We start from the raw sequence: 12087 nt of genomic DNA on the forward strand, positions 1-12087 counted from the left end.
CGTCGATTTATATGCAAATATTTCTAAAATTATAAAAGCTACGGCCATGAATTATTTTTTGTTGTATTCTACATAAAATTGCACACATTTTCATATATAAAACTTTATATAATGGCTAATATGAAACAGTGCAAATATTACGACAATGTGACTCAAGCATTTCATAGATTTGCGGCAGAGATACCATGCGCGGAGGGAGGGAAAGAGTTTTTTCAAAAATTCACCATAAATCGAAATACTGTGCTAGAGACATCCAATTTGTTTCAAAATGAAGGTAAATGAATGAAGATTACTAGACTGTAAGAGTTTTAGCTTAAAATTGCGTTTTTCGACCATTTCGTTCGAGTCACAGTTGACCGAACGTCAAATTTTTCAATTTATCGGGATTTATATGCAAATATTTAAAAAAACGATAAAAGCTATGACCATAAATTATTTTTTGTTGTATGCTATATGAAAATTTCGCACATTTTCATATACAGAACTCTATATAACGGCTAATATGAAACGGTGCAAATATTACAACGATGTGACTCAAGCATTTCAGAGATTTGCGGCAGAGATGCCAGGTGCGGAGGGAAGGAAAAAGTTTTTTTTTTTTTTAAATTGCCATCAATCTAAATACTGTGCTAGAGACTTCTAATTTGTTTCAAAATGGAGGTAAATGATTGAATATTACTAGACTGTAAGAGTTTTAGCTTAAAATTGCATTTTTCTACCATTTCCGTCGAGTCAAAATTGACCGAACGTCGGTTTTTTTCTATTTATCGTGATTTATATGCAAATACTTCAAAAAGGATAAAAGCTACGACCATGAATTACTTTTAGTTGTATTCTACATGAATTTGCACATATTTTCATATATAAAACTCTATATAACAGCTAATATGAAACGGTGCAAATATTACGACAATGTGACTCAAGCATTTCGGAGATTTGTGGCAGAGATACCGCGCGTAGGGAAGGAAAAAGTTTTTTTTCAAAAATTCACCATAAATCGAAATACTGTGCTAGAGACTTCCAATTTGTTTCAAAATGAAGGTAATGGATTGATTATTACTAGACTGTAAGAGTTTTAGCTTACAATTGCATTTTTCGACCATTTCCGTCGAGTCAAAGTTGACCGAACGTCAAATTTTTTCTATTTATCGTTATTTATATGCAAGTATTTCGAAAATTATAAAAGCTATGACCATGAATTATTTTTGTTGTATTCTACATGAAATTGCACACATTTTCATATATAGAACTCTATATAACGGCTAATATGAAACGGAGCAAATATTACAACAATGTGACTCAAGCATTTCAGAGATTTGCAGCAGAGATACCGCGCGCGGAGGGAAGGAAAAGTTTTTTTTTTTTTCAAAAATTCACCATAAATCGAAATACTGTGCTACAGACTTCCAATTTGTTTCAAAATTAAGGTAAATGATTGAATATTACTAGACTGTAAAAGTTTTAGCTTACAATTGCGTTTTTCGACCCTTTTGGTCAAGTCAAAGTTGACCAAAAGTCTAATTTTTTCTATTTATCGTGATTTATATGCAAATATTTCAAAAATGATGAAAGCTACGACCATAAATTATTTTTTGTTGTATTTTATATGAAATTGCGCACATTTTCATATATAAAACTCTATACAACGGCTAATATGAAACCGTGCAAATATTACGACAATGTGACTCGAGCATTTCGGAGCTTTGCGGCGGAGATTTCGCGCGCGCGCGCAGAGGGAAGGAAAAAGTTTTTTTTCAAAAATTCTCCATAAATCGAAATACTGTGCTAGAGACTTCCAATTTGTTTCAAAATGAAGGCAAATGATTGAATATTACTAGAATGTAGGAGTTGTAGCATACAATTGTATTTTTTGACCATTTCGGTCAAGTCAAAGTTAATCGAACGTCAATTTTTTTCTATTTATCGTGATTTATATGCAAATATTTCGAAAATTATAAAAGCTACGACCTTGAATTATTTTTTTTTGTATTCTACATAAAAATTTTTCCTCTCGACATGACGAGGTACAGGTGGAGGAGGGAGACACGCGCCCTTACTGCTGCTGATGGGCCGCCGCCCTTCAGCGACCCTCTGCGCCCTCCATTGTCCCTAGGGCAGGCGCACTCCAATATATGACCTCAGAGGGGTACTTGTGGTCACACTCCCCGAACCTGCAAAGAGCTATATTGCAGGTGCGACAGAAGAACCGGGTGTCTCTCCTTCTGCCATTCATATGGCACACCCAGCACCGTTTCTGCCTGCGCCCTTGTAGGAGCTCCAGTATGTGATCCCCTGGCTGCAGCCGACAAACAGGGTCCACTATCCGACGGCAAGTCGGATCATCAGGGGCGGCGGCAGCAGCGGCAGGAGCAGGACGACCGAAGTTGGCCCTCCTAACATCTGCCCTTTCCTCTAGGGGCAGATCTGGAGCTCAGGGCAGGGGGGCCGGTGATAGAAGGCCCCTCATCTGGATTAAAGTTGATGAGGGCATTCCCGGCTACCTCGAGAAACTGGATGTGGGACAACCTCTGAAGGTCCAAATTGTAGTACCCACAGTAGAGGATGTAGGCATTCTGAAGGGCCAAATGAAAAATGTATTTGAGGAGCTTCTGTGTTCACCTCCTGGTTCTCCTGACGAAGAGGTAATACTGGATGAGTTGATCAAAGAGATCAACTCCTCCCATGTGCCTATTGTGGTGCCCAATGATGGTAGGCCGCTCGACATGAAACTCCTCATACATAACTCGGCCCTGCCGACGTGTCTTCTTCCGCTGGACGACCTCTTCTTGGGTGGGCTCATGACTCGTCATAATCATGGGAACGAGTTGGACCCCCTTCCAACAGATGGCGAAGACAGCTCCCTTCCGTCGCCACTCTGTCTCTCCTCTTTCCAGATATTGCGGCTGGCTAGCAAACCTCTTGAGGACATTCGAGGCCCCACGCACCAACTGAAGGGTACCACTGACGTGCAAACCTGCTTCATACAATTCCTGGGCCAGGGATACCAAGTTATAATAATTATCCATAAACAGGTGGTATCCCTGGTTACGGAAACGATCCACAAGACCGAACACAGTGTCACGCAGCGTGGAGAAGACCCCAGAATACACCGAGAAGTCCACGATGTATCCAGTGTTGGACTCCGTAATAAAAAATAACTTTACACCATATTTCTTTGGCTTCTTGGGGTTATACACTTTAATACTCAGACGTCCTTTGTAAGGCATCATCCCCTCATCCAAAGAAAGGTTCTTGCCTGGAACCGCAAGAAACTGGCACCGTTCACGGACGTAATCCAACACTGGGCGGACTAAGATGAGGCAATCGGGGCTATTCCGGGGTATGGCCCTTCAGTTGAAGGCGTTGAAATACCTATCCAACGCCAGGAAACTATCACGGGCCATAATGCCAGGCACATTGGGTGTACTTAAAAAAAAATTTCGCCTCCAATATTGCCTGACGTCGGCAGCAGGCATCATTCCCAAAAAAATGTGGAGCCCCAAAAAATGCACCATGTCGGTGAGGTTGCTGCCCCGCCAGCGATACGACAATGTTGTCCATAGTTCGTCACGGCAGTACCGAGCGTAGTCCGCCATCTCTGCTACCAGGTACATTCGAGCAATTCCCGCCTAAGGAACAGCTGAATGAACCCCAGGGCAGTGAGAGGAACAGGTATGGTGAGCCCAGGTGCTGCCATGAATGGGTGCATGTTAGGTGGGGTGGGGTCCTCTGACCACCCCGCGTCGCTCTCGGACAACCGGCCTTCACCTTGGCTGAAGCGACGATCTGACCCTCTACGTGCCTGTGCGCGTCGTGCACATGCTCGGGCACGGTTTCGCACTCGAAACCCCCCCTGGCCCATCTCCCTCACTAAGGCCCCCCCCTTTCTGTGTCGTCATCGACGACAACTCCTCCTCCTCCTCAGATTCCCCTTCATACACACTAAAGCCACTGAACTCCAACTCACTTTCAGCCTGTGACCCTCGTACGGACATTGGGGGCAAATATTCATCATCACTAACATCGGGAGTGATGTCCTCGTCACTAGATGACCAACCGCCATCAAAATGAGGACTTGCGACCTGCTCCCGATCAAGCTCTAACAAGTAGTCATCTATGTCCTTTGGTTCGAGGCCTCCCAAATGCCTACAAATGCCCCTCAGGACACCCCGATGCTTCCTAGGGGTTGTAAAAGGCACACGAGGCACATGATGTGGTGCTTGAACACTTTCGGCCACACAAGGCCGCACGGAACGGCATTGAGGAGCGAGGTCATCTTGGGTGCTTGGTCCCTCGCCAGCATCCAAGTCCAAAATACGTCTCACATGATCCCTCCCGAGAGGTAAAACACGCCTTTCGCGCTCCATTCAATGCTCAGACATCTCTACGTACGTCTTGTACCACCACAAATACTCAACTCTTGCAAAAGTTCGGCAAAACACGATTACGGCAAAAGATCGCTCTCGGACAACGCGTCGCTGATGCTTGCTGGTGCAAGAAGAAAGCATTTCACACCTGCGCACCTGGGTAACACTTGTAAACAAAACAACAGCTTGATTCGTGAGCTCCCAGCATCCCTCAAGGCACGTGATTCAAAAGTTTTCGCCTAGTAGGCCTATAACTATTTTTCCGCAAATTTAAAAAAAACTTTTTTGCGTCGACGCAGCATACGTCACTTAAGCACCCGACAGACAATTTTCATCGACGTTTAATACATCCAATAGGCGTTTAAGGGTTAACTCGCTTTTAAGTGGTTCCTGGCTCCAAATATCTTCCTCATTCTCACTTCCACTACTCTCCACAGTAGCAGGATTATTGATCTCCTTGCTAGAACTCATTCTGGGCAAAATTGCAGGCAAACACAGTAAAAATAAAAATGAAAAACTCATGTGTAATCTACTTTAAAGTCCATGAGAAAAGTTTGAGACTACGTGGCTAACCACAGCACTTGAGGCACGCTCATACTGGCTGAGAAGAAGGGTGCGGTAGAATGCCTCGCTCATTGGCTGCGGCACCTTCCCAAGTTAGTACACTTTTGTGCCCAATCTAAAATTAATCTGCACCATTTATTGGACCAAAACAAGACACTTTAGACCTAAGTACACCCCACAGGATCTTCGCTTTTGCCTTTTCTGACATCAATACAAAATAATTGAACCTCAAAACAACAGGTTCCTGCCTATCATTCCAACCCGCCATTTTTTAGTCAGACCATTTTCGCATATGCCTCACATAGAATCTGGCATAGGAAAAACCTATTTTGGTAGCCAGTGTGAGTTCTTAAAGGCATTGCTTTTGTGGTTCTGCCAGGGGCTCCACAAAACAGATCAACTACTGTACTATCAAGAATTCTCCCATTTTACCCTGCTTTACACAAATTTCCCAGAGGATTACTATTCCCCCTTCAAGCCTGCCTGTGTAAGAAAACATCCACCACTGATTCCCCTGCCTTTCATCAGGAAAAGTGGGTGGGTTTGAGGATTTGCAGCAGTTATCAAAAATAGGTTTTTTTCTGTGTCTGACTGAGGTAGGGAAGAATGAACATTTGGGGCAAGGGGAAAGATCCAGAGGTTTGATAGTGTGAAAAGAAGAGTATTATCCCCACCTTAGCCTCCAAATACACATGCAAATGTCTCTTAACATTCTTTTACTCCTTGTTGAAATTTCCACTGCCAAAAAGACAAGTCAGTGTATTCCTCTCATGGAGCTGGAGTGCAGATCCTGCCTCTAAAAATTGGTTTTTAGTATGAAATGCATAATTTTCGTTGATGTTTGCATTCCCAAGTTAACTCAGGAGTCATAAATTATACTATTTTCACCGCTTTTTAAATCATTCAGTTACAAGAAATTAGTACTTTGGAAGTTAAAAAGGTAAAAAGAGTAAAATTTAGATTCAAGCAACATTCAAGATTTAGAATTTATTCCACGCTTTGAAAGATATAAGAACTTGGAGAGAATTTTGCATGAACAGCATCTGACATTGTAAAGTTCATAAAATAACCAATGCACACCACCATCTATTGACAAAAATACATACGAAACATAGAGCATGGGAATTCATAACAGGATGATAAAAATAGGGAGGACAGAAGTAAATAGGAATATTTTATGAGCATGAAAGAATATTCTTGTGTTTGTAAGAATACATGGTAGTTAATCACGAGAATGCTCAGGATAATAAGGGAAGGAGTTAAAATGAACAGGCTATTCTTCCTCCTTGTGTTCTGATTTTTGCAAAAATTCTTACTAGCAGAAAAAAAAGATTCAATGTCAGTCAAGAGTGCTGGCTTACAATAGGTGAGTGGGGGACTACCTCCACTGCATGATTAGTACCAATTAACCACCTTGTTACCATGCTTCAATGACTGTTTCCAGCTTGTGTTGAGGAATACTCCTGTATAAAAGGTGATGGTTTGTATTCATGTATAAACTGAATATTTATTAAAATATAAAATTACTTTTATGTAACATTAGGAGTGTAACTTTTAAAGACTAAATGTCCACCAAAATGACAAATAACATACCTGTTATTCGAGCATGAACATTGCCCTTAAAAGAAAGGGTATCTTGATTCTGAATTCCATCCCACACCTTCCTCACAGTACAAACCAAAGCTGCATCAAGAACAGGTAGAAGTTTAACAGGTGATGCAAGGAGGGCTTCAGCAACTTCCACATGGTCCTCAAAAAGTGTAAGGAAGCTGCAAAGAATTTGTTACTTATTATAAATCCTAAAAAATTAATCAAATTTACTGCTTAAACTAAAAGCTTAAATTCTCAATTCTTGCCAACATCATCATGATGCTAATGCGCATATGGGTGTAAATGCAACTATGGTGAGTGTCACACAAGAGTTCTGGATCTCACACATAGGACAACTAACTAAGAGTGCATTACACCTAGGACACACTTAGAGCAAGTCAGCCATTCACATCGTCACTTTCTCGTTCTTGCCTTCCCTCTTCCGTCGTCTGCGCCCCAGTGGAAGGAAGATCATCATAGTTCTTATGAGCAACAGGGGTTTCAGTGTATATTTATTCTTGATTCTTAAGTATTTTCTGGTTTTACATGTCCTTATCTTATCAAACACCAATCCCTTCCTAAAGGTTAGCTTGTATACAAACTGTTTGAAGGTATATTTCACTGAAAGGTGATGATAACAGAGTAGTAGTTGCTTCCTTAATTAAAGAATATTTGAATATGATAATTCATCAATAGGAATGTAACTTTCTGTACATATATTTGCACTCACATCTATGGCACTTATTTTTATAAAATAACTTTTTGTATATACTTACCAAATACTAATTATATAGCTTTAGTTACAAATTATAACTATGTACATAATTACTTGGTAAGTTACATATACAAAAATAAAGATTTAATATTTCTGTAAGTTAACATTGAAAAACTATCTAGTTACCTCAGTAGTAAGACAGAAATGCAAAATCCAAGTTACACACACACACACACACACGCAGATGTGTGTGTATGTGTGTGTGTGTGCGCAGGGAGGGGGGTAGAGGAGGAGGAGGAACTCATCTTCAGGCATGTTCACTTCAGAATGCATTGGTTTACGTATAAGTCTTTAATTAAACATTCCTTCTCTTCTAAAAGAGCTCTCCCATGGATTGCATTAAAAATTTCTCTTAAAACACTCAACTGTTTAAAGAATTCTTCAAAAGGAACATGTACGTCACCTCTGCTAACTAATGGAGTCCAAAATTTTTCTGTGGTACTATTGGTTATCTTGCTACCTAAATATGGGTATCTGGTGCAATATTTCTTCATAATATAGCCTCCTAAATAACAGTGTTTCCTCTTCTATAACAGTGCTGGTTGTTTTCTCAATGTCAGCATCATCTAGTTCTATGTTTGTATCTGTTCCATACACATCATCTTTCTCAGTTTCAACTTCAAGATCTCTATATCTTTGAATAGGATACTTGTTAAGCAGATCTTTAACCTTTTTGTCATCTGACTGCTGGAGATAACCATCATTTCCAGTTACATTTGTTAGCATATCATTGTCATTCAACTTTGCATTAGTGTCAGTTTTATCACTAATGATAGCCATATATTTGCCTAACAACAAACTTCTAAGTCTGTATTTTGAAGTCTAGCGGGTTTTGACAATTCTAAGGACCATTCATTTGTCTGATAAAGCACCCAAAGAAATGCTCTAAGGCTGATTCAATCTCTGAGTTAATAGGTAATCTAACTTGAAGGAGTCTTTCAACATATTGAACAGACCGTTGGCCAACTTTGATGAAAGTATGACACTTTTCTGAAATTTATAACTTTCATTGCATGCATGCAATCCATAACTTTATACAGGATTCCTGTTTGTTGTTCCATGCATATCCCAAAACCATTGCACATCTTTGTATCCCTATACTATCTATTATTTGAGTTCATTACATCAAACCAGTCATTGATAAGCATTATAAAATCAGATGTTGGCTTCCAGTTTGACTTTAGCAATCACTTCTCCTGAAGATATCTTAGAGCACTAGCACATGATTTTGACAACAACCACTACTCGTACTTGACAAGTTGCGTTTGTTGCCAACTGACCCTTAAAGGCATTTCATTGACCTTAAATGCTAAACCATAATCTGAAATGCTGGCCTTCAGCATTTCACTGATGCTTACATCAGTGCCTTTGTGAATCCAGGTACTCTGGCCCATGCTACCTTTTTAGACGGATGAGTCATCAATAATCCCTTGAATGGCTGACCTGCTCTAAGTGGGCCCTGATTATACCATTGTGTTATTTGTACAAAAATGCAGGGGATGCCATACAGTGGGCCCACTGTAGTTTCTCTATTATCTGAGTTCAGGATGCAATGTAAGCCACCTTTTAATACCAGAGGCGTGGACTACACCGGCACATTATGGGTTAAGGAAAATGGACATACCCCTAAGAAGGCTTATATTATCTTATTTACATGTCTAATAACCAGAGGCATACATGTAGAACTAGTTGATAACCACTCCTGTGACTCATTCCTCCTGAGTTTTAGAAAGCTCTGCAGCAAAAGAGGTTTCCCAGGACTCATGTTGAGTGACAATGCCACCACGTTTGTACATATACAGTACAGTGGTACCTCGAGATACGAAATTAATCTGTTCCGAGGCAGCCTTCGTAACATGAGTTTTTCGTATCTTGGAACACATTTTACATGTAAAATGGCTAATCCGTTCCAAGCCCTCCAAAAACACCAATTATATTTCCAGGCCTAAAACGCATGTTCTAGGGTTACAACGCCGATCCAACGGAAGAAATATGACTCCAAAAAGGCAAAATACTGTACATACTTGAGTAATATTCAACTGCATGTAATGTTCAACCCCATTTTTACTGCATATATTAGGACTTTAGCATATGTCCCTTAGCAATAAGCCTAGCCTATGTTAGCAGTTGCTACTGTAGCCTAGTCTATGATTCTGACATCTAAACCTAAGAGCTAAAAGCTTAGAATATGCCAATAAAATGTATAAATAATCAGTATGTACTCATTTCAAATAATTATTAATTAATCATTAACTATAATACACAAACAAACAAAAAACAAACCTTCCAATCAATTGTTTACATTCAGCTCTTACCCGTCTTACGAGTATCGAACGAGCGCCAAGCAATCATTTTTCCTAGCACACAGTAAGCCATAAATTGTCATTAGTATCTCTCTTCAACTAATGAAACTACCAAACAGTATAATAACCATTCATTTCTGGGCTCAGCTCGTGTCGGCCTATGAAAGTATCCTTAATCATTAGGTTTACACGTTTGAGTGCTTTTTTCTCACATGCTGTGTTTTTTCGTAATTCTACCTTGTATTCATCATGGAACGTGCAGCTATCGCATCGGCTAAGTTAAGTGCCTCATAAGTCTTTATTCTATCTTTACCTAATGGAGATACCAAGTTACTGACAGCTATAATGAAACATACATATACGTAACATAATAGTAAAACAGAAGAAGAATTCTAAAAAATACGTATTTGTTGGCAGTCTGATTTATTTTATACTTTATGATATCTAATTCACAATTTTTTTATTAAATGTATTGCATGTACTCATTTCAAATAATTATTAAGTAACCATTAACTATAATAAAAAAAAAAAAAAAAGCTTCCATATGTCTGTTTACATCCAGCACTTACGAGTATCGAACGATCGACAAGCAATCACTTTACACAGTAAGCCATAAATTTTCATTATCTCTCTTCAACTACTGAAACTACCAAACAGTATAATAACCATTCATTTCTATTCTTTATTCTATCTTTACTTAATGTTTTTTTTTTTTATTAAATGTATTGCATGAATAAGTTTTTCAATTTACAGCATCCTTTTACCAATAGAATACTTAAAGCACAAGGGGTAGATGCTGACCAATAGGAGAGCAGGACCTTATGGGGTGACTAGCATCAGGAACCAATGGGAGAGCGGGAGGATGGTGGCGAGTTTACTCAGTTGGCGGCGCGGGAGTTTTAAAATGGTTCTCGGTGGTCCAGGCGAATCTCGGGACTTTACAGCAACAACCTTTCGTATCTTGAAAACTTTTTGTATGTAGAGCAGTAAAATTTTTCGCATTGGCTTTCGTATCTCGAGTTTTTCGTAAGTAGAGCCTTTCGTATCTCGAGGCACTACTGTAATTGGAAGTTCATTCCAGCAAGAGCACCATGGTTTGGTGCTATATAGGAAAGGCTGATAGGATTTCTTAAGTCATGCCTGAGTACTGGTGGAGCTGGAAAGGATCATCAATGATAGACCATTAAGTTACACATCCAGGGATTTGAATCAGTTGGAAATTTTAACCCATAACCATTTGATTCTTGGGAGAAAGCTTATGTCCTTCCCAAAAGTAGTAGTAAATTGGGAAGAGATCTCTGGTGACCCTACTTATAGACAGAGAGTTTACCGAGTAAAGATTCCTGTATGTGTCCAGGTTGTGCGACCACCTGTGGAAAAGACGGGAGAGGGAGTATTTAAGAATGTTAAGAGAGACCCAATGAGTAGGAACGATGCATAGCTCTTGGTCCAGGATAGGGAAAGTGGTCCTCATTCATGGAGAGGGACCAAGGAGCAAGTGGAAGTTGAGACAAGTCCCAAGAGTGGCTACTCTAAGAATGGCCCATAGCCAGTTCATGAGACCTGTAATTAAGTTATACCCCCTAAAGCTGTGGCAGGAGATAAAGAAAATTAATCCTGTGAAAGAAGACATTCAGTCAAGCACCCACCCAAGCAGGACTGCTCAGATAGCTGCAGAAGCCAGGAAAGACATTGATAAGAACAGAACTATTGCAATAACATAGATATGTATGATTTTTTCTTGTTAATACTTCCACAAGAGAGATTGATCTTTGCCACAAGTTATTATGTAGTTTTGTGTATTTTCCTCATTTACGTAGAGTGGAAATGCGTGTTGTGTGAAAGGAAGATATTATGTTTTGTACTATGTATTTAATACAACAAGGATTTAATTATACAGTGGAACCTCTAAATACGAAAGTCCCTACTTACGAAAAATCCAGGTTACGAAAGCTAAGACAAAGATTTTTTTGCTTCTGTGTACAAAAATAATTCAGGTTGCGAAAGGGTGTATGTACTGTAAACCGAAATTCGCCCAGGCCGCCGAGAACAATATTAAAACTCGTGTGCCGCCAACTGTGTAGACTCACCACCATCCTCCCGCTCTCCCATTGGTTCCTGATGCTAGTCACCGCCGTAAGATCCTGCTCTCCTATTGGTCAGCATCTGTCCCATCATGCCTCTACGTAAAGGTGTCCTTCGACCACTTCGTCGCATCAGCGTTATTGTGCGCTCGTGGAATTAGTTCGTTCACATAGATTTTGTTTGTTAACGTAAATTCGTGTTAGTGATTTTGCTTTCTTTGTAGTAAGTTACTTTATCATGTTGTGTGAACTTTTGTAGTAAGTTACTTTATCGTGTTGTGTGAACTTAATTAACTTAATTAGCCATGGGTCCCAAGAATGTTGCTAAGTTCACGGAAAGAAGAGGATGCTTTCTTTGGAGACAAAGATGGAGATAATTAAAAAGTATGAAGCTGGCATGTGGT

General features: G+C 39.8%; 1 protein-coding gene across 2 annotated transcripts in view; it reads right to left on the reverse strand.

Annotated features, from left to right (window-relative positions):
* The window catches only part of LOC135201684 (DNA helicase MCM9-like), a 722480-nt gene that overhangs the window by 584065 nt on the left and 126328 nt on the right, over nt 1-12087 (reverse strand). For both annotated transcript variants that reach the window (XM_064230819.1, XM_064230818.1), the window contains exon 3: nt 6525-6700. In XM_064230819.1, the coding sequence (XP_064086889.1) occupies nt 6525-6700 (176 nt within the window). The remainder of the gene's footprint in view (nt 1-6524; nt 6701-12087) is intronic.

Source organism: Macrobrachium nipponense, chromosome 28 (genome assembly GCF_015104395.2).
Source record: "Macrobrachium nipponense isolate FS-2020 chromosome 28, ASM1510439v2, whole genome shotgun sequence".
Taxonomy (NCBI): domain Eukaryota; kingdom Metazoa; phylum Arthropoda; class Malacostraca; order Decapoda; family Palaemonidae; genus Macrobrachium; species Macrobrachium nipponense.